The 27,026-nt window shown below is 39.9% G+C and overlaps 1 protein-coding gene across 8 annotated transcripts in view; it reads left to right on the forward strand.

Annotated features, from left to right (window-relative positions):
* LOC145448883 (uncharacterized) overlaps positions 1-27,026 on the forward strand; it is a 63,815-nt gene that overhangs the window by 18,623 nt on the left and 18,166 nt on the right. For 4 of the 8 annotated variants that reach the window (XM_080327327.1, XM_080327328.1, XM_080327326.1 and 1 more), the window contains exons 5-10: positions 11,085-11,912; positions 11,975-12,047; positions 12,409-12,503; positions 12,569-12,787; positions 15,653-15,737; positions 15,935-15,993. In XM_080327327.1, the coding sequence (XP_080183453.1) occupies positions 11,085-11,912; positions 11,975-12,047; positions 12,409-12,503; positions 12,569-12,787; positions 15,653-15,737; positions 15,935-15,993 (1,359 nt within the window). Of the gene's footprint in view, positions 1-113; positions 5,938-6,319; positions 6,362-6,405; positions 6,472-8,777; positions 8,844-11,084; positions 11,913-11,974; positions 12,048-12,408; positions 12,504-12,568; positions 12,788-15,652; positions 15,738-15,934; positions 15,994-27,026 lie in introns of all 8 variants that reach the window. The other 4 variants (XM_080327329.1, XM_080327330.1, XM_080327332.1 and 1 more) reach the window with 4 other exon arrangements.

Raw genomic sequence — 27,026 nt, forward strand, 5'->3', positions numbered from 1 at the left:
ACTCGGTGGTGAATTGAAAATGACTCGACTTGACTCGAGTCAAAACTATAAAACTGAGATTGACTTGTGACTCGGAGCATTGTGACTTGGTTACAACCCTGGCTCCACCGCAGTAACAACAATTGATTACTCGGCTATTGGACTGTTTTATTACATTAACCAGGATATTCAAGTTGTTGTTGCTGACGATCAGTTCCTATATTCTAAGGTAAATCTAACTCAAATGCATGCACGTCATGATACATTTGTACGCTATCATGGTATCTATAACTAATTATTACAAAATATGCCAAGTACAACAAAAATTTCATTTAAATATTTATAAATGTGATTTTTTTCGTGCCAGGCTTGAATTCACAATAGTCAGTCACATTTGACCGATTCTTGTGGAATGCCAGTCTGCAAGGTCCTGTCAAATATGGTCTACTTGGAAATACATTGAATGCCCCTGTTATTGGTGCTGCGGCCCGCGGAGCGATCAAAAACCAGGAAATTGGCCCGCGAACATATTTGAGTTTAAAACCTCTGCTATAGAGAATACATCGCTGTCAGCATATAGGCTACTTCGGCATAATGTGGCCTGAGTCGTCGCTGGAATTGATATATCACGTCACTGAAATGTAGGGTTGAAATCAGCAATATGACGTTACGTGACGTCATAGGTTCACGTTCGCGTTCAGACAGAACATTTGAAAAAGGTTCGCGTTCACACGAACCTGAACCTTTTCGCACCATCTCTAGCAGTAGCGATTCTAAAAAAATCCCAATATTCTAAAGTAAGTAGCTGAAAGAAGTACTTTAAGACCAGGTGTTGCAGAATCCAAAAAATGAGTAGCCGATCATAAATTTAAAAGTAGGAATGCGTGATGACTAATGACGCCGCAGATACGTTCCATGTTCGAAATTGAATTTCGCTACCGTGAAACAGAGTCTATAGTGACAAGTTTTTATGGCAATGTCACCCTTGAACGAGATCCAAATCCATCAAAACACTAGTTTCTACTAAGGTTAGCTGCCATGGTCGTTCGTGAGAAGGGTATACTATGATGGTCGCCCATTAGTCACTACTGCCCCTGTCAGATCGATATGGTAACTGTATAAATAGAGCTATCTAGGCTAGTCAGTGACCATGAAACAGTTTCGTCGAGTGTCAGTATGGGCTCATAACATCGGCAATGTTGAATGAAATGGCCTATAAATTTGCAGCCAAGCCTACAAAGTATGGCCGACGTAACAAGGTCTGAATCTGGATTGTCGCGTTACCACAATCAAGTGTGTGCTACCTGTTGAATTTGTATTGTAGTCGCGTTTCGAATCGTCATACTGTTTTATTTTATCTATATATATCTATATATTCGGTTATAAGTTATAAATTCTTATGAATCTAGAATGTCTTACTTTTCTTCGTCAATTACGATTGATTGTTGACACGTACAATAAACTGCAACAGCATACCAGTATTATGTTCGTGATCTTGTTTAAACAATAACTCTTACAACGAGGTTGCAATATGAAGTCAGTATATTATCAGCAGAATAACTTTAATACAGGCGACACAAAATGTTTCGAGCTAGGTATTGTATCCTGCCGCGCATATTGTGTCGTAATCGGAGAGGTACTTATGAGAGTGATGCCCTTTGTACATCAAAGATGCTTTGAAGCTTCGCGGCCAAAATGATTACCGAAATATAATTGTATTTCAGAGCTACATAATTAATTCGTCAACATATTTCTTCATCGTATCATAAAAGATGATACTGTTTAGTTTTGTGATCCAGAACGCACATGAACGCTATGTAATATGGTTTACTTTGTTTGGAATACATTCATCTTAAAGTTAGGAGATGGGTGCAGTACTAAATTCAATGTGAGCAAAGATCTCTGCCACATTCCCAGTTGATTTACTAGTAACAAAAAACAACAAAACAAATACCAATACAATTAACTTTCCCGTGTTCCGGTCTGTTCAAGATGTTTCATCTATTTAATTGTGGGAAGAGCATTCGTAATAATAATAATCGTTAAGTTATATTTTTCATCTGAACAAGTCACACACAATGTAGAATGCGATAAGACACAATGCGATGTAATGTAACGGATAGGAGGATATCGTGCGACACGCAGCTGCGATCTTTTTTATACTGATATCCACCTCGGCCTAGAGTGCTCGATGTCACAGTTCTTTTCGATGTTGATCTTTTTGAAGCCACGGCCCTTTCTAGTTCTTTCCATTCCTTGTGAGTGCTTTCTCTTTGTCGAGTCTTTTTCTGGGCTTTTTTGTCGCCGTGCTAGCGCATTGAGACTGCAGATTGCAGCAGTTACCATTCCGGTGTACCGAGATGCCGTACGACAAGAAGTCGAAAGGGTACAGAAGATAATTACAAATACAATTATAAACACAACATCCGTCCCAGCGCCACCGATTTCATTCGCTCAGCAGAACCTCACATCACGAAATAGTGTACCTAGCTATATACGACAGTACCGGTAGATATACTACGGTATTTGGCGGGTGTTGCCTGCAGTTGGCTGCTCGACCTTGAAATTTGACACTTAAGTCTGGTGGTGCGCTGACTTAGATTTGAGTGCCGATCTGGACGCATTTGAGTGTGAGTATACTTTTTGGCGTGAGTTGAGTAACGAAATCGTTGCTGAGTGGAGAATCGCTACTCAGCAGAGAAATTGGGGTCCACCCTCTGTATTTCTTCTCCTTTTTCGTAAAGACGCCGAATGAACAGCGACACAGGGGAGCCCAGAAAAACTCCGTGATCCGGCACCTTTACCTCACATGCCATCAGCGTCGTTATAATCAACTGCACCAACTACCGTTGTGATAATTTCGTTACTGACCCCTTCTCGCTGTGTGACGATGTGAATTGATGATATAGCGAATTTCCAGACATCCCGAAGCTCGTTTGGGAAGTAGAATGCGTCAGGTCAGAAAATCTCCCTGATAAGCCGTTCGAAAAAGTAGATTGTTGTAAGGTGTCCAAGACTGATGTTAGCCGATCGTTGTTGACAGCTTTCATAAATATTTCATTGTATCGCATTTTTGTGGTGTATTGAACTGATAAAAATTGCTACTAAACCAATGACGATGATGATGAAGAAGAATTACATAATGCATTTTCGTGACTAACGCAGGATGACTAATGGTAACTATATTCATTCTAACGGTGATTTTCCAAACGACGTTCTGTTACACCGCAGCTCAAAGCTTACGCCGCTGGTCTCACAGAGCAGAAATCGCGTCCTTGTCCCTATGGCTGTCCCAGAACACAGCGTCGGTCCCAAAACCGAGTTGTGGTAGCGAGGGCATACGGCGGAAAATTTCAGCCCTTCATGATCATGATGCGTAACACGGAGCACTGCACTTCTGTGGAACACTCTCTCACCCGAGAGAATTGAAAAAGTGGACAATAATGTAACCATGCAGCTGAGTAAGTAGTTGAAGTGCACAAAACCTACTTGAGTCGAGTACTCCGATACTTTAAAATTGTTTCGTTACTAGCGACCCCTTCTGGCTGTCTTGAATACTTAACTTCAGCTCAATGGTAAGTCCACTCATAACAGAGTCAAGTAACTATAAAACTTAAAGATTCTTTGGTGGTATAGTTTCAACTGGCAAGCAGTTTGGAAATGCCGTTAAGGACCATACTTTCTTGTTTGGAAGTCGGGAAACTTTTGAGTCTGGCTCTCGAGGGTGTGACACTATGGGAATTTGGTGAATTAACACCTCTGCCGAGAGTGATTTCAGGCTAGGTGTATACCAGTGGTTCTTAGCCTTTTTTCCTGTAGCACCCCCATTCAAAAATAGCCTGGGTCTGGCGCCCTCCATCTTTTACGGACAGTCGTAAAAACAAGGGGTAAGAGATCGAAGTCTGGTTGGTCTTTTCGGGTTGGAATCTCACCATTGGAAATTGCTTGAATCGCGCCCGAGGACCACTCGACTAATTACTAGGAATGGTGTGAACTCCAGAAAGGTTCCGGACCATGTGAACGCGGACATTTTTGAAAGGTTCTGTGTGAACACGAACGTGAACCTTATGACGTCACGTGACGTCATATTGCTAATTCCAACCTTACACTTCAGTGAAATCATATAATGATGTACACGATACCTAGAGACGACTCAGGTCATATTATGCCACAATGCTGAAGTACATGCTGACTTCGCCAAATGTATCAAACGGAGCAATCAAATGCTATATTAATTCCATAAAATCAATACCTTCCGTCGCTTTGCCAACAATTTCGACGAGGACTTGCAAGTTACAAGGGAATGAAAACTTACGCCGTAACGGTCTAGAGGCCAAACCGGATGAGGTATTCGCCGTCTGAAATTGTTACTTAAGAGTTAAGATATTGAGCAGAGTGTAAAATCGTTTCTATACTAGCTATCGATATTAACCCATAAACCAGTTGTACCGCAGCCTACACACCAATCGAAACGGTTAGATTTTTATGATAAAATATACATATCAAATCAAGATGTTTTACATTAGACAACGATAATATTTATATCAATTTTATTGACTGGTTGAAGAAGCATCATTCATTGACTACCTACATGTAGTGTATTTCGTTCTTGATTATTGTATGATTGCGGGTCAGGCTCATAGCAGAGAGTCACTAAATATTCACAAAAGTATAGCTGAATATTTCTAGTAATGAGAGATCGGCAAGGTCGTGATACATGCTCATTTAGTGCTGATTTTTTAATGCTGCCAGCGCCAATAATAGAGTGGTCTGAGGTTGAAATGCAAGGAATTTCAGCCAAAGATGCCATAATGACGTGAAACTTTTATTATATGAAACGGTTCACAGTGCAGAACCTACCAAGGTTCGTTTGTGAACGTGAACCGCTGAATTTCATAGGTTGACACACAGAACGCGAACGTGAACCTCACGTTCACATCATCCCCACTAATTACCACTATGATAATTGTATGTGTTATATTTGGGATCAAATCAAGGTTGTCATACCATCCATCGGATACGGAATCATAGCATCTGGTCGATTAACTTTCACATGAATGTATTCCCAACAAAGTATAAAACGTTCATGTAAGGTTGCGGGTCACAACACTAAACATTATCATCCTTTATGATACGATGAAGAAATATTTTGCAGATTTAATTTTGTAGCTCTCAAATACAATTATATTCTGTTAATCATTTTGATCAAAGCTTCAATGCGTCTTTAATGTAGAAAGGGCTCTCACACGCACTCGTGAAAGTGGTACAATGGCCTCTTTCTGTTCGCTGCGAGATAAATTACCTTGTTCAAAACAATTCGTGGCAAATAATCCGAGGTAGCGTGATGCTAATATTTCAACGGGGAATTGGCATTCTAAAAGTGCACGCTATCAATTTTGCATCAATTATAATAAACCACTGCATACATGGAAACATGTTGCAAACATCGTCGGCATAAACGTCGCGCGGTGAAAAATTACGTGATCTGGCGGATTTTGTCGAATGTTAATTTGCAATGAGAACTCAGGGATATCTAGAACTGTTGTTCTACTATATAATCATATTTTCACACAGCACCTTCTACTGCGACGCCATTTCAGCGCCCGCCATACTGTCCCTCTGAGCCCAGCGCTCTCATATCGCCCTATGAGCGTTTCCACCCCCTTCATAATCCAAATCGCCCCTTGGTTGCGCTGGTGACAATGTTAGGAAACACTGGTGTATACGATAATTGAACAGGTAGTTGACAAACACTATGGCACTGCGGTTATAAGCCTGATGTCGCTGTCATGTGACACGGTGACTCATCGCCACTAAAATTGTAAACGCAGCCGAGACCGCGTAAGTTACCAGGCAAGGTGTGGGATTAATACATGCGGATATTCAGGGATTATAACGGGAAAGGACAGAAGATGTGCAATTGCCATTGAAAGGATGCAATGGCTCATAATACTAAAGGTAAAGCAAATGTCGTAGTGAAGATGTCGGCAGAGATACTACGCTAACATTTTTATGCACTAAAATTATTATTTTTATTGCAGAAATGATATAGGCCACCGACTAAATGTATTTGATAGATTGTCTCACCGGTGCCACAGCAGTGCTGCCAAGAGTTAATTACCGGTCTTGCCGCATTCATTTTCGGACAATGTGATAGTAACGCAATAACTATATAATATTGAAGGGCAAATTCACTTCATCGCTGAAGTATACTCATTTCGCCCGATGATAACCGATTTATTAGTAGTCGGTACGCAGTCTACGTATAGGGAATAGATAGATAAAGCAAAGTATTTCTATCTATGACGAGTCAGTTACACATATCTTACATTTCTTTCAGAAGAACTTGATTTGAGTCCAGAATCCGCCGATCACAAGATAGGTAGAACGACTTATTTCTCATGTGATCAATATACTCCTTTACAGAGCACAATTTTGAGCACCAGATATCTCACAGTAGCATCGGGACTTTGCACATTACTACGTATCACGGTGAGTTTGCCATAGGCTACACTTAGGATTGAACACTGAATGAGATGTCGGGAACCACTAAATTCCTGCTCAAATAGTCAATGAATAATAATAATTTAGAATGTACACAAAGGTACAGTAAATTCCCGACCGCTCTGAATATGACATCTGGCTTGCCGATTTTCAGCTCTCCGGTAGGCCAGTGTGCCTAGGTTGGCCGTATTCACACGGAAATTCCCTGTCGTAGTTGCTTGAGAATGCAACGGTAAGCTGTTGTATTGCAAATACACAGCTGCATTGTATATGTAATCAAATATTCCAGTAAGATACGAATGTGCGTATATTTAAATTGCCAAAGGAATCATACGCAACATCAAATGATGCTGCACTGCCCCAGTAATAGGCCTATAGTTATAGTCTAGTATAGTGTACCCATAACATGAAAACTGAAAGCATACTCATATTGTAACTTGATGCTACTAGTATGATGCAATTTCCGTAGTGCACTTTCCAGAGAAAAACCAACGAAACAAGAAAGTGGAACACGTTCGAGACTTGACTCGCTATATAGATTTCAATATATGCAAAAGACATTGTCAAATGTAACGAGTGCAAAGAAGAAAATGGCATTAAACTTGTCAAAAAGTTATGGTCTTGTACAGATGAACGACATTACCTGGTCCAATCATGGTAGCGTATATTGTAGAGTAACTACGGAGTGACTGAAATCTACATGTGATATGCGATGCGCCATGTACGATATACGTAGTACAACCACTGTAACTTGTACACATGTACGTACAGTGCGGTTTGTTGGGTATGCAATACTCGTCGATCCCGCTATGCATTACTTATGCAGTAAAATATGTAATAAGTAGGGCGATTTTTTTACATAAAAAAAACGGTGATTTTGACCTAAAAATTCAAAATTCAGATATTTTTTGACCTTAAAAATCTTAATTTTGACCAAATGTGACCTAACGTATGCAAATTAAGTGTTTTCCCACATAATTTTGGAATTGTACTATACTTATCTTCATTTCTGTTTGGAACTGTCTGTCCTTACGAAGTAGTTTGGCCTGAAAAAAAAAACTTTTTTGCCTGAAAACTGACAAATTTTTACATGAAAAAAATTTATTTTAACGAAATCTGGCCCTATGGAGAATTTCAGTCAAAATAATTGAAAAAATATACTGTCCTACATTCTCGGGTAGAAAGTGAATGTCCTTACTAAGTAGCTTGCTAAGAATTGAAAAAGAACGTTCAACAGCAGCCGTTGTTGGCTGACAACACTGAAGTTGGGCGTACACTGCTGCTGATAAACCGTGCTGCTTCATTCTGGGAATGGTGTCTACATCACAATTGTTCACCATGCGCTTCTTGGCATAAGAACCGTGCATAGCCCACGCAGTCTTGCTTCAGTTGGGATATTGCGGTACGTTGAGCATAACACCATGTCAACCTATTGATTTCATTTGAATGTTTATGATTCACAATGAGCAGACAATGAGCTGTCTACAACGGTAGGCCTATAAAGTAGGCTACAAGCTGTAAAATGTAAAATGATAAGCTCACAGACAGTGCAAAATCTACGATACAAACGAAATGCAGGTTGCAAAAAAGTTTTAACTTTGTAAACAATTTTAACATTTTTTGACCTAACGCTACAATTTCGATCTAATTTTGACTTTTTTTGACATGTCAAAGAACTCGCCCTAGTAATAAGCGTTTTCGTGCTTTTCGAAAAATAATCGCGCGCACGTTGTAGGCTTTGTGATATTACATGGACGTAGGGTTGCATTTAAAACAAAAATCAATTTAAAACAAACATGTTTAAAACAAGGCCCCTGTTTAAAACATGTTTTTTTAAGCCACGACGTCACGAATATCCAGTTGTGACGTCATAGTGGATTGACATAGACAAATAAAAATACAAGGTAACTATAGCTCCCTTGGCGAAATATAAACGTACTATAGCTGTTGAACCGACTATTCTGAGGGTTCCAACCCATCCCATATCTTATATGTCGGCTTTATTGGGTGGTAATGGTCCGTAGGCTCATACAACATGTTATTTAGAAAGTATTTACACAATTATGGCATAATTTTACAACTTAAAAACCACAGTTTTTTTTATAATAAGCCTTTGTTCAAAACACTGTTTAAAACATGTTTTAAACAAAGTGTTTTAAAACACTGTTTGTTTTAAATGCAACTCTACATGGACTTATTTCCAATTCAGGCATATTGTTGAAGATATATTCTTTACATTTTAGTTTGTCGTCTTATATATAATTGTCATAATATGTTGAATGTGATTATTGCAGTTACGTCACCATCAGAACCTCCCACTTCTTCGTTCGGACAAGAGGATGAAAAATCTCAGGATAAGGGTATTCGCGAAAATTTGTATTATTTCCAAAACTTCCGTGATTACCAACCTTTTCTGATCTATGTGCAGTAGGGCAGTTCAAAAATAACTTTTTCTTCTGGATTCAAGCCATTCAGGCATTAAATTGTCAGGTTACCCTGAAAAACGCTGCTCACCAAATTTGGTTCAATTCCATCAAGTATAGGGCTCCGCAGATCCAATTAACATTTTAAATTTATAATGAAAAATTAAAAAAAAAAATTTCGAATTTTTTCGTCAGCCCCATGAAATTGTTGAGGTGTCTTCAGAGACGATGCAAAACAAATTTGAGTCAATTCCAACTAGTAGAAGTGGAGTTTTTCGTTGATAATTCTCGGATTATCCTTGATCGGGGATAATCCGAGGATTATCAACGAAAAACTCAAGTAACTCCGCTTCTACTAGTTGGAATTGACTCAAATTTGTTTTGCATCGTCTTTGAAGACAGCTCAACAATTTCGTGGGGTCGACAGAAAAATTTTAATTTTTTTTAAAATTTTTAATTGTGAATTAAAAATTTTGATTGGATCTGCGGAGCCTTATACTTGATAGAATTGAACCAAATTTGGTGCGCAGCGTTTTTCAGGGTAACCTGACAATTTAATGCCTGAATGGCTGTAATCCAGAAGAAAAAGTTATTTTTGAACAGCCCTAATGTGCATGTGCAGTGTGCACCCTTATGGCCGATTGTCATGGCTAAATAGGGATTTTTAAATATCGTTTGTACTATTTAATAGGAATGTTTGAAGCAAAACTATGCTATCTGTAGTAATAAAATCTTTAGCATCTAATATATTTGTCTTAATACGAAAGTAATTAATGACGAATAATGATCTGAAATATCGTATTTGAAGGATATATATTCAAAACAGAAATGAAAGTAATGCTTTAGTCTGTGAGAAGCCTGAGGAATTTCTCACGAATAGGTGAAAACGCACTAATGTGGTCGTTCTTGTTTTCATCATCAAAAGAGATATAAACTCTCATTCGCATCTGAAGTGACATTAAACGGAAGGATAACTTGCTGAGACTTTTTGAGATAAAATTTTCACAATAATGACCCAAACCCATCAGGTCATATGCTTCCCTAATTAATAATCTGGCCTAAGAATATATTTCAAGTCTCGAATTCTTGCATTCAGCAAGATATTTGAATTACAGATTGTGTCGCTATCTATTCTGAATAGAGTAACACATTTTATACATGCAAAAGGATGTGCGGATAATCCGATTTGTGCGAATAATTATCGAGACGACAGATTCCGCGTCGTTGGGAGAGGCTGTTCACACTTCCATTTGTGTGCCTTGGAGTCGACTTTCATCCTAATACACCAAACCAAACTCAGTCAACAGAAGGAGTTCGTGTACCCATTGAAAATAGTACATTGAACACTCTCTCGTTCGAAATTTCATGCTGGTGACGTCATATGTTGTGATACGAATGTTGATTACGATGTTCTTTCCAATTCTCTACTAGTTGCTGACGATTACCCCTGGCGAGTGTCAGCCGAAAATATTCGGGTTTATTTCAATATGAATATACTATTCAATTGTATATTGAAGTTCTGTACCTCCAAGAAGCTCTTAAAGCAAATGAATGGATTTGATCAATAATATTGGTTCGTGCATATATTGCATATACATGAGCAAGTGGTGTCTTCGAAAACTTGGGACATGTAATTATAAAACCTGAGCAATGCTCATGCCACACAGACAATACTATTCATGATGTTCTCACAGTTCTGTACCTCCAAGAAGCTCTTCAAACATGCAAAATAGCGTAACGCTATCCTCAGTGTCAGTCAAAATAGAGGGTGGAATACGAAACCGCATAAAGTTGAAACAAGATGATATGATGTAACACAAAATCCACCTACAGACACATAAGATACGACTAGAGCTGGCGCTAATTGATATAAACGTATAGGCCATAAACGTTCGATTTAAATCATAACAGAGGTTTGATAAGGTAAACATTGAGCAACATGACCACGACCAGTGACATGACCAGTCTATATATGGAACATAAATACATTGCTGCATAATAGACATATTAATTATGGTTACCGTATGTCCTCATTTTGGCGGCGAGATAGCGTAGTGGAGTGGTCTCAACCTTTTCGTCTTCGCGGACCCGTGAGTTGGAACTGTAGAAATGGCAAAGACGAAATCCTGTCTCTGTTTGTTAGGAGATAAATAATGAACCATTTTCATATCCATTCAGAATCGACCGATTTGAATCAAAATATCCGATATTTTCACAATCGACGCGTCGCCGGACGCAACTACATCTTTCATGGCGAACAGCGCGATGACGTTACTGGTACTACGCCCGTCGTAGTCAAGCTGTTACCGCATTCCGACGCCAGCATCGGGCATGCAAAAATTCTCAAACAATTACGCCACAAGAACTTGGTGACAGTACTTCACGTTGGATGCTTTAACCTAGCTCGCATGAAGCATATCTTTATAGCCTTGGAGCGGTGTCGCGAAATAAATCTTCGAGATCAAGTGCTCGCTAACAAAAAGCAAGGCAAATCGTTTGATAGCAATTCGTCCCTGACCTACGCTAAGCAGCTCGTAGATGCTGTGAGGTATATCCACTCCGAAAATATCCTTCATCGAGACTTGAAACCGTGCAATGTGTTATTATCGTCCTGCGAAAGACAATTAAAAATCACAGACTTCGCTATGGGAGTCCAAACGGAAGAAAAATATTGTGATCTCTCCGGAAATATCTCCATTCGTACCGACGGATATCAACCATCCGAGGTGCACCACAAGAAAGTATACACACACTTATCCGAAGTATTTTCTCTCGGATTGGTGCTGTATTTCTTATGGTCGAACGGTGGACATCCTTTCGGCGACGACCCGGACGAATGGAATATCAACATAAAAAAAAACAGGGATCCTAAAATCGACGGGGTGCTCATAGAAAACGCATCTCGTGCGAAGGAGCTGTTAATGAAAATGCTGCACTCCCGCCAGGAGCAAAGACCTTCCGCGGAGGAATTGCCCAGTTTCGAAATTTTCCGCTGCAAAACTGCAGGTGATGCTGATGCCACGATTTTTATACAAATATATCTACTTAAACGTCTTGGTTCGTAACAGGCATTCCAAAAGGAGGTTCTCTTGGAAACTTGATATCACACGGGGCGAGTAAAGAGGAAAAGGTGAAAATGCGGTGAGCACCAGTTCATACCTGGATAATGGACTTTTAGATAATTGTAGTTGTATAATTAGACTAATTAGAGCAGAATTCTAATCTAATTTGGAGTAAACTGTGAAGGTATAATTTTAATTCTAATCTTTAATTGGATAAAATTGTGTAACTATAATTCCAAATATAATATATACGGGCATATACGGTTTCAACAAGAGCTTGCCTACTTAATTCATACTAAATAAATTATTAAACGTTGGTAACTTGAATCCAAAATTACTTTAAGCAACTCCCTCACTCTGAAATCCGGGAGTGCCAAGCCAAATCCATGAATCTAGTTAAAATTCACGAGCGTTCCATGAAACCGAATATTCATATTCAGACCTCACGCTTCGCCAGTCGCGAGAAAATCAGGAGATGATAGTTTTCGTCGGTCAGCTCCAAACTTGAGCACAATGGACGGCCGTGAACTAAGAGGTTTGTGACCGTTATGGCACGCGTATGTAGCAGTGATTCTTCACAGGTGTTCCACGGTACACTAGGGGTTCCATCAGCCAATCTCAGTGGTTCCGCGGTGGTCAAGACACCCACTCAACTCGTACATATGATTTGTGATGATACTCGCGTCTTGACCATCATGGGTTGCAGGCAATTAGACCCGATCAGCAGTCAAATTGGGACTATTGTGGTGATTGGCCGTGAACAGTGGCGTAGGAGGGGTTGGCGTGGCGTACGAAATCGGAACCCCGATCTTCTGAAATGTAAATTATATCTCCAATATATATAACCATAGTTGTATAATTAGGCAATTGGTATCACGCTGTTGCGTTTTGACTGAACAATACGATGACACTTTAAAAGTTGAAGCCTCGCATTTCTGAACTGGCATATGGGTGGGGACAGCAGAAGTCCCCTGATTTTCAAAATATACTCATCATGTTTTCGTTTTGTGTGAAAATTTATGTTAATGTAGCGTAGGGCTGTTCAAAATAACTATTTTCCTGATTCCAGCCACTCACTGATTAGATTGTCAGGTTACATTTAAAAACGCTGCGCACCAAATTTGGTTCAATTCTAACCAATGTAAGCCGCTGCAAAGCCAATTAAAATTTTAAATTTATTATGGAAAATGAAATAAAAAAATTCAAAATTTTCCGACACCCCGTGAAATTGTTGATTTATCTCCAAGAACGATGCAAAACAAATTTGAATCAATTCCAACCCGTAGAAGCGGAGTTACCGCAGTTGAAAGTTCTGGATTGGTAAAAATAGCATTGACGGTGGATGATACCAGAATTATAAATGAAAAACTCAAATAACTCCGCTTCTACGGGTTGGAATTGAGTCAAATTTTTTTTGCATCGTTTCTGATGACAACTCAACAAATTTTGGTAATTCAAAAAATTGAAAAAATGACTCGACACGACTCATTGCGCATGACTCGGACCAAGTCATATGGCTCAAGACTGGGCGTACCAAGACCGACATTTCATTGTAATTTCGAAGAATAGTAAAGTTATCACACTACTATTTTTTCGTCTATCAGTACTGGTACCTGAAAATGCCGCAAGAAACTGTTAAAATTGAGAAATATTAGTATATTATGAATGCGTTCGATATCACAGAGCAGATTTGTAAAAAGTGGGTTTCAGATGACATTAACTCGGAACTGAACAGTCACTACAATGACTTGGAGTCGCACTCTAGTCAAAACATTATGACTTGGACTTGACACTCTACTCCGTGACTTGGACTCGGACTTGACTCGGTGGTGAATTAAAAATGACTCGGCTTGACTCGAGTCAAAACTATAAAAGTGAGATTGACTTGTGACTCGGAGCCATGTGACTTTTTTACAACCCTGTGTTAATGGTTTCGTTATTTTAGCACTCTGCTGATGCAAAGTTCATTTTGTGCGCCATTATTCTGTGGTAATGTAGATGTCTAGTGTCTTGTGATAGCTTTCTATTTTTATGACTCAGCGAAGGTCTGGGGTTCCGCGAAGGCTTGCAGATTACCGTAAGCGTTTCGTCGGCTTATAAAGGTCAAGAGCCACTGTCCTAGAGCCACTCCTGTTCCAGCATTCTTACGGTTGGCGGCAGGGCCGTAACAGCACTTCGTCAGCCCCCCCAAAACGGTCAATATGATCGGTATTGCTTATATATTGCTATCAATTTTTATCCCCTCTCTGCTTCCGTAATCTGATTTACTGGTATAGCTAAGTAAGGTGTGCTTGAAAAGGTAGGACCCCTCAATAATAATTGAACATCTCCGGGTGTATACCCATTGGCAGAAACGAAACAGCACTTCGTCAGGCCCACCAAAAACTTGAGTCTTGGGCTCCCATAGGGTGATAAACCGACCCCCCTCGCAATCACGTTGTTCGCTTTTGCCACGAAATTACAGTTGTACTGTTCAGTTAGCCAGCGCCAAGCGCGAAATTTTTTGACAATTCATGACAAAATCAGTCAATAAGACCGGGAATTGCATATATATTGCTATCAATTTCTTGTCCTCTCTACTCACGTAATCAGATTTACCGGTAGAGTTGAGTGAGGTGTCTTTGAAATTGTAGAGCCCGTAAATAATAATTAAACAGCTTCTGACGGGCGGACTCGTTGGTATGACTTCGTTACATGATGTTATTTCGTGACCTCCTGTCTGCTATATATCAAAACATATAGGATCGCCCAAACGTACTAAACACACGATTTCAAATTGGTATTTCTTCACTGGCATCTAATTTTTCCCTGCGGGATGGTATTTGTCTTGTGAGGTTCAGATTACCAAGACAGGAACATTCGGCGCCAGTCATTTAGGCGCCTATGGACAAATAAACCTATATGCTGTATTTCGTATATATAACAAAGTTTTCGGTCACCATAAGGGCAGTCCTTTTCGGCCAAGGTTTCTCGCTGCTGATCGTTCTGGCACACTTCTTGGAGTCGCGTGTTACATGGCCTAAAACTGTATATGTCTTGGTGCGTCGTGGCGCGGTAATGGCCAACGCCGATATGCCCATTTCTATAAATCTTGCGTATTTTTCCTTGGGGGAAGAGTACCCAATAATCATAACATTTGGCAACCTGAAATCGCGCGCAGCGCGAAAAATTTTTGAAAAAGTTGCATCAAGTTTCAAAAAAATACTCTATAATTTATGCTAATTCGCCAAAAAATTTGGGGCCCCTTTCGAGCTCGGCCCCCCCTAATTAGGGGGTTTGGGGTGCGGCAGTTACGGCCCTGGTTGGCGGTCATCATCATTAGAACTTTCATTCCGTACCAATGATCTATGTCTACGTACTGTAGCTGTTGAATCTACCATTTCGAAGGTTCCAACCATCCCATATCGTATACGTCGGCTATATCGTGTGGTAATCGTCGTCCGTAGGCTCACACATGTTCTTGGAAAGTATTTACACAATTATGGCATAATTGTACAACTTGGAAAATTTGTTTTGTTGTTTTAAAAGGTCTTTGTTTAAAACACTGTTTAAAACATGTTGTGGTTTAAACAACCATTTGTTTTAAATGCAACCCTAGAGGCGATGTTATCGCTTCATTTCACTTCATAAATTAAGTATGCAATAACAACATGCGATTGAAATAACGTTGTTACTTATATCAAGGCATTAGGGCTCGTTCCGCTTGGAATAATTCATCAGATACCACACGGCGACCCAAGACTAGTTCAGAATCGCACGAAGCTCGACCGTGAGTATTGAATTTTGCTTTGAATTTCCAAAACAGCGACTAAGCCGTTTTCGGGACCATCACCTTGGCGAAAAGCAATAGGAATCGCTCTGTGTGACTAAAGTCCAGTTTTGTCGATAAACGACATTTACTATTTTCGCGAGTAAACTTGGTTTAAAACGATCATGACACCATGGTAAAGTGAATCCGATATTTAGGAGAGGCAAGTCGGGATTGACGAAATGGGAATCTCAGAACGATAAAGAAGTATTCAATAGTAAGTTAACAGTCAATTTTACGGACGGGTATTTTCGAAGAAATCGTACTGTCTAACAGGCCAATTATGTTTTCTTCATCATAATTGCACGTTTCCACCAGGGCTGAGTGTTGACAAGAGTCGTATCTTGGATTAGAACAGTGGTTCCAAACGTTGGCGATATCGCTCCCCCCAGTGAGCGATTTTGAGAAAGAAGGAGGCGAAGATATCGAAGGAGATTGAGAGGCGAAAATGTTAGAAAGTCTAGTGAGATATATTTAATTACCACCACCAACAACAACTGTACGTGAAAGCGGCTTATTGTGCATATACCGCGAAATTTATTGACTAAACAAAAGGTAAACTCAACGAGTTGTTTGCTCGTGAGACAACATCAACCCTCGTTGATGGACTACTCTACGTTCTGAATCAACTTCGATTTCAAAATCTTCATCATTTGACCTGCTATCCCTAAGATCTTCATCTTGATCAAAATTATCGAGCGTATGGGAGTTTAAGGTTACACTGGATAAGCTGAATAGCTGATAGTAAATGTCATGTTTATTTTTATCGCCATATCATCATCATCATCATCATTGGTTTATTAGCAATTTTATCAGTTCTATACACCACAAAAATGCGATACAATGAAAAGACAGGAAGATGTCGAAGCGACAAGGAGTAGTCTATGGAATCTGACACCCACCTTGGCCTAGGCGATGTAAAGAGGAGGCATGCACACTGAATGAAGGTAAAGAAGATAGTATAGAAAAAGAATGCGACAAGAAATAGGGCGGCATGTCATGGGAAGCGAGATCGATAGGTCAGTCGTGGTCCGGTAATATCCTGCAGTTTGCATCAAATATCGGTGAGAAATATCCTCGTATGATTGCATCCTCTAACCAAAAATGGGTGAAACATCGGCCTAGATCGTTGTGGATTTTTATATGATATGGAAAAGTAATATGGCTAGATTCGTGAAAATTTGCATATTTTGGGCATATGTCGTAGAGCAAATAGTTGACGTGATAGAAGAAAACCAGAGGTATTTTTGGAATCAGCACGCCAAAATTAACCCAAATCAAGTGCGAAATCAAAGTCAACAAATTTTTCGTTCAAAATTGTTGCCCAGTGAATGAATCAATATGTATTATATGTAATTCCTATATGACAGGCTTAGTCATTTTCGACAAGCTTCTGTGCGGAACGCGCGTTTACCAGCCTGCATTGAACACATGGAAGCCGATGCATCTGGTCCACTCTGAGATGGCAACTAGGACCTTCACCGCTGTATCTAGCAGCGGTTATGTCTATTTGCTATTGTCTGATAGAAGATTCTTTCGCGTGCAAGCGGCGAAGCCAAATGCAATGTGGGAATACCTTCCAGATACGAAGCATTTCCATGGGGATTATCCACCGGCCGTGACTTTTGGCGGTAAGCGTCGGAAGCAGTACGTATATTACCGCGTATATTCTGATTTTTACCATACGTAGATGAATAATGATTCAATGTATATGCATATATGATCTCCTTAATTTAAATTCTACAATTGGACTTCTGATTGGGTCTGATTGTCTGCAGCCAATGAAGGTAAAGACAGGTGTGTCGTCACAAATCGTAGGTATATAACTTGACAGTTGGGTGTCAGTCAGCTGATAGCTCAGTGAGCCACCGGATAACGATGGAAAACCGGTTAAGTACCACTGATATAGCGTGTTCGTTTTCACTTTTCGTTGAGATTGTGATTTCGACGCAATGAAGTATATAGGAAGTGCATCTCAGAAAGTGTTGAAGTCCACAAATTTTAGAATCCACTTTGACTATAAAGTGTATCAAACCAACCGTTGAAATTCTCGCAGGTAAAATTTATGTTGTTGGATCAGCTGGATATGAAGATTGCTACAAGGCCAATGTAACCGAATGCTTCGACCCGATTCGAAACTGCTGGAGCGATTTACAGCCAATGCCGGACTCTCGACATCATCATGCGGTAGTTGTTGAAAGAGGTATGTCGAATACGCGAGCCATTCACTATATATTGCAGTGTAAGGTCGGACGAAAAACTTTGAAAGGCAGGCGGTCCGGATATAAGCTGAACTCACCCTTGTCAATATGGGAATTTCTTCGTCATGTCGAAATCACGTCCACGGTAGTGCAACTTGACATGGGAATACCATATGATAGGGTTACCATATCTTGGAAATGTGAATAATGGACACTTTTCAAAATTTCAGACCTATAAAACTGGAGTAAAATCCAAAAAAAAATGGTAAATATTTCCCGACTCTGTGGTCGGTTGTCCAAAAAAAAATAGGTCGTCTTTTCCCGAATTATTGGCTTTCTGTAAGATTTACCGTTGGTTGACTAAAATAAGGTCATTTTTTTGGCTCAAGTCCCGAAAAACCCGTCGGTCCATTACTTAGCCGTTGGTTTCCTTTTTCCATGTACATTTAACCAAAATTCTCAAAAAAGAAGGCGTCCTTTCAAAAAAGTCAAAAAAGAGAACGAATCCTCTTCAAAGAGGACGTAACTATCATGTCCTCCGATGACGCCCAAATGTCCTCTTTTTCCGCAAATCGTCCTCTATTGCCGCGAGCGTTAAGCGATGATATATAGACAACTAAAATGGCAATATCGACAGAAATGAATCGTGAAAACTGACTTTCTATACAATTGACGCGAAGGTGGACTAGCAAAGAGGCCAACCTATCGTAAATTTGCCGTATAAACTGGTTTTCAGGCTACGGCTGGGAAAATGACCTTTTTTAGTCCATCCACTACCGAACACAATTTTCCGTGAAACTCTCCCGTTTCAATGTCTGTTGATTAAAAAGAGGGTCCTCCTTCTCGGATCTCAAAATATGATAACGCTAAATTAACATGCATCAGGGCCTTTACTTACGACAGGCTCTTTGAAATTTGATTGATAAAGTCACTTGGCCATTGCCTCTGTTGCGTCACAGCCTTACGCCAAAGCCTGTTGTATGTGATTTATCAGTCAAGGGAAGCCCCGGAAAACTTTCTTAAAAATGTGAATATATGATGAAAGTGCAACCTTATTTTCGTGGAATATTAGTTCTAAAACATATATACGGTGACTTGTGAATCGTATTTTAGAAAGGATATGGTGTGTTGGAGGGCGTGAAGGATGCATCATTCTCAACACGGTGAAGTGTTATGATATATACGAAGAAAAGTGGTTGTCGCGTCCGCCCATGTTTTATCCAAGAGCTATGCCTTCATCAGTCTTCTACCAGCAAAAAGTGTTTGTATTGGGTGAGATATTTTCTCTGAACTTCAAGACGATGCATATCTCTTTAACCTATAAGTACTTCGACTGTATATAGGAGGATATTCGACTAGTAACTTCGCACCAGAGATGCGGCTCGCGTCCGTGGAACATTTCGACCCGAAGACATGGCAATGGTCGATATTTACTCCGATGCATAAGCCACGGGCTGCTTTTTCTGCGCTTGTAATCAATGGCTGCATTTATTCCGTGGGCGGAGATAAAAAAGTGAAAGGGTATGATATAAAACGCGTAACGCAGAGTGTTGGCATTCCGGTGCATGATGGTGATCAGACGTTTAAACCAAAAACCGCCCGAACAAGGACTTGCACAAATTACCAATCTAGTTAGTTAGTTGACATTCAACTAACTACTGTTCTTTAGTAGGTTCTGGTTCTAGTTGTGGATTTCGAAAAGCGAGCAGTTCTAGTTCTAGTTGATGCTCATTCTAGTTGCTGAACAACTCTAGAAAATGCTTGTTGTCTATTGGCGTGAATTGTGATGCCGGTGTTCTGCTGCGTGATGTTTTTGCAGCCATTGCTAGCTCCGAGTCAGTACTAACAGTTCTGTCTGTCCGATTCTTCAGTAATTTTGTTGTACTGATGCTGATGTTCATGTGGAGAGCCTATTCGATTCCGAAAAAATAAAAACTGATGAGTTACTACGCGATGGAATCATAGTTAGTAGCGTTTTAGTTCGGAGTTTTGAAAAGTGAGTTATTCTACATCAGTGGTTCCCAACCTTTTTCGACTCATCACCCCCTTATCAAGCTCGAAAAATTTTCATCGCCCGCCTATAAGAAGGCGACCCAAATTTGAGATTTATTGAGGTCTCGTGACCACCGTTCCCTCTAAGCTGCGCGCGTGCGCAATTGCGCAGTGCTGACACGGTCTCTGCCTGCGCACGGAAAATCTAAGCTGGGCACGAAAAAGCCGAAGTGATGACCTTTTTTTAGTCAGCACCACAAAATTACCGAGAAAAGTCGTTAATTCGGCAGTCCGATCAAAGTGATGACCTTTTTTATTTGTTGCGCACTGCTGACCAATTGACCGCGCAGTTAGTAGGTGAGTGCGCACAGACATAGTTTTGCCTAAATCCTAAACGTTCAACGATAAGTTAGATGGCCATTACTGTACTATTCGGTATCATAACAACCCATACTGTCCTCCACAAATCTAACCGCACAGGGTTATCAACGTTTTGGCAATCGTTGGAGTTACTAGTAGGCTATAAAAATAAGGCTACTTCGAGAAGCAATGCTGTTGTGTTACGTCTAAAAAGTAGACCAATTCAAACTATACATCGGTGATCCAAAATCAATTGTATTGCTTGCTTCAGATGTCATATATAGGGTTGGCAACTGCGGGAAGGCTCTGGAAGTCATATATTTCATAACATAATACCAAACTGACTGTAACATAAACCAAATTATCCTCATCGTTCGAGATGTCTTTACATCTTAAAAGAGATCAGATAAAATGGTTGGGGAAATGAGTGGCGGAGTCGGTCTGCTATGTTTCTATGTGTCGGAGGTTTATCTGGGCTCCTCGTCGCCGATCGCGCTGTACTTACAGCGCCTTGAAAATCTCAGAGGAAGAGAGAGCCGTACTCTAGAAAGATGGCAGCAAAAGACTAGGTTGCGGGCGCAATAAAATCGAGCGAGACTGATGGTGGAAGAGCGGTGCATGGAAGTCGTCCTTAATAGTTGAAGAAAATCGAACGAGCCAAAATAGTGCCAACGTGCCAAACTCGAAATTCTGGTGCCAACTAACGTGAAAATATGCCAATATTCTTAAATTTGGCCCGATAGGCGCCAATTTGCAACACTGGATACTTCGCAACGACACAGCAATGAGCAGTATTAACAAAAAGTGTTTGTGCTTTCTGGCTCACGCAGAAACAGCTGATATTTGATTATGATGTAACAACTGCGGTGTATCCATTGAGAATAAACGGGCGCCAGTGACCGGATGGTACGAGGTTGAGAGAGTTCATAAACAAGTGAAATAGGTGTAATAGGAGGCAAATTTACGTGACTTGAAATTCTTTTCAGATATCGCAGGCTGGAATGGGTTAAGTATTGTGCCACTTTTCTATCATCGTCGATCTCACATAAATTGAACTGAGCAAATAAACCAATCACATAATGAATCATTATTTGACTGAAAGTTCTAACGTTTTCGCCCGCCTATTGCCCCCATCGTCCGTTTTCACCCCCTATCGCCCCCTTCGTTATTCTCGCCCCCCTGGATCGCTAAATCTCCCCCTGGGGGGCGATACCGCCCACGTTGGGAACCACTGTTCTACATTCTAGTTCCAGTTGCGCATTGTGGAAATCCTGCTGTTTGTACAATGTACAATTTGGGCCCGAACAAATCCCTGCTCTCTGCCGTTTATAATTGCGTGTCATTGCATTGTGTATTGGTTGGTAATGTCCACTGAATGTATAATATACATATACATAATTTGCATGTGGAATCCGGGCATAATATAGAGTCATAATAGCGACACATTCAAAAGAGCAAGGCAATAAAATAGCGGTTTTGACCCTCACACTTCCGATCCATATGTATATTGATATATAGCAAACGTAGTGACGATATGAACGTGGAAATATAATTCGTAGACCCAATACGTTGATGCACTGAGTTAGTTCTACGTGTTTGTACATGCAGTCAGGTGTTCTAGCCTTTGTACCAGTGGTACGCAAAGGCACTTCGTGGTACGTAGTAAATGCATTTCTTTTCAAGTAAAATTACGGTATTCACAAATAGTTGGCGTATTTTTTTCTTATGTACGAAATCCCTTCACTTTAATGCATCTTTTTGCGCTTTTCGACTCAGTTGCACCCCGCCAAGAGCAGCTTGAGGGGAAAAAGCAATTGCAACCATCACATTATATTATTCCTCGTTAGTGTGTGTTAGGAGCGGATTAGCTCGTTGGCCGCATTTATTTCGAAATTACGGGCCGACTTATTTGCTAATCCGACCTTGTTAATTATCCTAAATAGATTTGGAGTAAAGTCGAGTTTTTCGTTAATTTGTTGGTACGCAACAAAATCATAAACCCATAATTATATAGGCCTACTAAATACTATGGGGACGTTATGTTTTGGTTTTATCCGTGTAACGTCAGAACATGGCGTATCGAACTTATTTTGGCCGATACCTCAATTGGAAACATGACACATGGTACTATATCATTATATAGGAATGATAATTTATTACAGATTGCACGACGAAAAGAACACGATCGAACGGTACAGCCACCCAGAAAAGAAATGGTGCATGATTAACGTGAAAAGAGACATCAAAATAGACTGCATGTCAGCAACTGCGGCTTATTTATTACCGTAGCAGAGTTATAGTCAAGCCATCTGTGATACTCAAGTACAAGTGAATTTATCGTCGTAAATTTCTACTCAATTAGAACTTATATCGTCATAGTATCTGTCTACGGTACGCAGTCGACCTTTCTCTCTATACAGACAATCTCTAGAATCTTGTTGTTGTTCTAGTAATATTGGTGTTTCTACTGCATTAGCCATTTTACACCAAGTCGATAGTTTTGATTACTATTCCCGAACTGCCGACTTTTAACACGACCCGCTCTAGATCTAGGCTTTTTTGTAAGACACCGCTTATTCCAATCGGTTGACCAGGAGGGACCCAGATAAACCTCCAACAAAGGTAGGTATAGGTTGTTTAGATTTTTATTCCGATACGTTTGATCATTATCGAAAGAGAACATGAATCGCGCAGAATCTTTGCTCCGTACCCATGTTATACCTTTGATGCAGTGGTTCTCAATTGCCGGTCCGTGTCAACTTTCCTGTCGGTCCACCGAAAATATTACAATATTATATGTGACTTGCAAAATGTGAGAAATTAGATGCTTAGCCATCAATTAGAGAAACGAAACTTCGAAATTCAAATCGATTATGAAATTTGGATCTTATATTTTTGCATCATGTCGAAGAGTTCATGTTGACATTGGACTCCGCGTCATTTACACCAGGTCGATTTGCTTATTTTGATTCCCTGTCTGCCGGCTTGTAGCACGGCCCACTTGCTCGGATCAGATGGCGAGGAGGAGCTTAGATAAATGCTACAAGTGTTGTTAGAAACTGTTTGAGAGTAGCCTACAACTATAGGGTTGCATTTAAAACAAATGTTTTTAAACGCTTTGTTTGAAAAATGTTTTGAACAGTCTTTTAAAAATGCCTTCTAAAAAAGAGTTTTATTTTTGTCAAACGTTGAATAATTATGTCATAATTGTGTAAATACTTTTGAAAAACACGTCGTATGAGACCGCGGGCGATTTGCACCAGATATAGTCGACGTATACAATGTGGGGTGGTTGGAACCCTTCGAAATCGTCGATCGTTAAGCAGCATTTTGGGTCAGTTTATTACAGGGTTCGGAAGCATTTTTTGTCAATAATCCATATTTACCCTACATTTTCCATTGTCAGTGCCAATCCACTGTGACGTCACATTTGAAGATTCGTGAGGTCATATCTTTTAAAGAAGTACTAACATCAAGGGGCTTGCTTTAAACATTTTTGTTTTTAATGGATTTTTGTTTTTAATGGATTTTTGTTTTTAATGGATTTTTGTTTTAAATGCAACCCTACCTACAACTCGTTTAAGACCACTTATATACGTGAAAGCTGCGAGGACTTGTCAAAAAAAATAGTCGTTCTATTTGAGTATTCTAATTAGCGACATTTGGCTATATATTAGAAGCTAGGAAAGAGGAAAACCGCAGCTTTTTCAAAGGAAATCGAACAATAAAAGTCAAGTCTCTTGTTTTTAAGAGGAGTTCGCTTTGCATAAACTTCAATGGAATTACGAATAACACGTGTAATATCAACACTGCAGTAGTAGATTTATAACCTCCCCTGCGTATGCCGCTGCGCAAGACGTACCACGACTACCACCATAACTGTCTCAATGTAACTATCGTGACGTTTCGTCACAAATCACATGTATTAGTTGAGTGTGTGTCCTGACCAGACATGGGGTGATTACTTCATGAATGTAATCGATTGCGATTACGATTACTTCTGAATCACGCGATTACGAATACGATTACAGCAAAATCGGGAAGTAGTCGATTACGATGACGATTACATTGGAAAAGTAATCACGATTACTCACGATTACATTTATTTTGTATCGTAGTATTTATATTGGAAGACAATACATGGATTGCGCTGGAAAGGCCCAATGATATAACAACTGTCTTTAAAAAAGATTGTACGTTTCCTTGTTACGTCATAATGTACCCATTGCCCATTTTATAGAGGACGGTTTATCGCACCCAATGATTTGCATTCTTGCCAGGTCCATAACTGCCGCACCCCCAATTCGCCAATAGGGTGGGGAGCGTGGTTGCAGGGGACTCAAAAGTATTTTGTAAACAAACATAAATTATGGAGCATTTTCGAGAGATTTCATTAACTTGGAATTTCTCTTTGAGCTTTGCGATTGAAATGTCTATAGCTTGATTTCGAAATGCATACGTCTCTCCCTCAAGAAATAAAGCATGCATAATCCATAGTAATAGGCATTTGGGTGCCAGTCAATACCGCTCCTCGACACATCAAAAAACATATGCAGTTTCGGCCAACATGAGACTCCACGAAGTGTGCTATTAAAGAAAGACATTGGCCAAAACTTAGGGTATGTGTCCATTGTTAATAGCCGCGCTGAGTGGGCGTGACTAATAGTCCATTCCTTCCAATCTGAGCCCACGATTCAAATGCCACCTGGGCACCCACAGAGCATTAGACATGACAATTTGTGTGTGCGTCTCACGCAAGTTTTTCTTTTAATCTGCTGTTTGGGCCACTATACAATCAATATCTTTTGGCTATTACCAGACAGGAGGTCACCAATTAACAACATACGATAAAGTAATTATTGCAAGACACCAGTTGGTAGAATTATGAATTACGCCCCCTTCCCGCTCTTAAGGTAAATCTGACCATCGGGCGCTGAGATAGGATTAGAAATGCAATATAATGCAATTACCAATATTATTGACGAAATTAAATCTTCAACTTCAAAATTGACTACCCTATGGGGGCCCAAGACCAAAGTTTGGTTGGGGGACGCTTTTGTTGTCTTGATCCTGATTCTAGCTACAACCCACGCTAACATGATATATAAGCCGATGGCTATGGCGGCAGGTCCAAATGTTCAATAAAGAATTGTGAAATAGCGACCCAATTTGGGTAGAATATTATGAGAATAACAGAAAGTGAACATGAAATTCTGCCTTCAACTTGATGCAGAAAATGTAATGCAAGCTGCCATTACGAGAAACGGCAAAACAACGGCCCACTTACGATGTTATACATCAGCAGCTGTTTATTTTAATGCTACGTTGTGGAAATCGTAATGTTTTATTTGGCGAGTACAGAATTTTAAATCTTTGTCTGCTGTACGTTCGTACCATATAGGCCTACTGCTCGCTAAGCAGCAACGGTGAAACTGCATTTAACTATAGAATTAGAACTATTACATTCTATAGTTTAACTAAGCATAACCAAACATCAATACGAAAGTTGCTATTTTAACCTAGGCAGATAGGTGATTATGATTAATTATCATGATGCGAGGTAGTGGCGTCTGAAATGTATTGATAAACCGATATACAGCACGGTGGGGTTTCTTACAATCACACAAATGTACATCGAATATCTATTTACTAGGGATGGTGTGAACCTCTGAAAGGTTCAGGTTCGTGTTAACGCGAACCTTTTTGAAAGGTTCTGTGTGAACGCGAACGTGAACCTCATGACGTCACGTGACGTCATTTTGCTAATTCCAACCCTACATTTCAGTGAAGTTATATATTAATGTACAGCACGATTCCTAGAGACGACTCGGGTCACATTATGCCACACTGCTGAAGTGCATACTAACTATTTAAACGTCGCCAAATATATCAACTGCGGAGCAAGCAAATGATATAATAATCACATAAAATCAATATCGGCGAAGCCTTGCAAAGGAATATAAGCTTACGCCTTAACGGTCAAGGCCAGACCGGAGTATTGCTACATTGTTACCGAGCAAAGTGTAAAAGGAGTTTCTATACTTGCTACCGATTTTATCCCATTAACAAGTAATGCAGGCGTAGCCAACACCCTAATCAGACGCATTTTTTTTTATTATACATGCAATAAACATATCACATCAAGATGGTCCCCGTACGCCTGCTAGATTTTTTACATTAGACAACGATGTACTCTTTATAAGAATTTCATTGATTGGTTGAATAAGCATCATTCGCTAACTATACCGTAGCGTATTTCGCTCTTCATATTGTGTGATTGCGGGTCAAGCTCACCGCAAAGAGTCACTAAACATTTCTAAACGGGAATCTGGAGATTTCGAGTAAAATTTCGAAACAAAGCAAGTAAAAATTTTGAGATTGTCAAGGTGCATGCTTGTTTATAGTGTTGATTTTTTTATGCTGCCAGCGCCATGCACAGAGTGGCCCGCAGTTGAAATGCGATGAGTTTTAACTGATAATGTTATAATGATGACGAAAATTGTAATTTATATGAAAAAGGTTCACAGTGCAGAACCTACCAAGGTTCGTTTGTGAACGTGAACCTCTAAATTTCTGAGGTTCACACACAGAACGCGAACGTGAACCTCACGTTTACACCATCCCTACTATTTACTATGTGTGGATACTTCCTACGCAAAGACGAGCAAAGCTAATAGGCTACCTCTGACGTAATAAT

The sequence above is a fragment of the Botryllus schlosseri genome, chromosome 10, assembly GCF_051294905.1.
Source record: "Botryllus schlosseri isolate E-star chromosome 10, Bs_hap1, whole genome shotgun sequence".
Classification (NCBI taxonomy): Eukaryota; Metazoa; Chordata; class Ascidiacea; order Stolidobranchia; family Styelidae; genus Botryllus; species Botryllus schlosseri.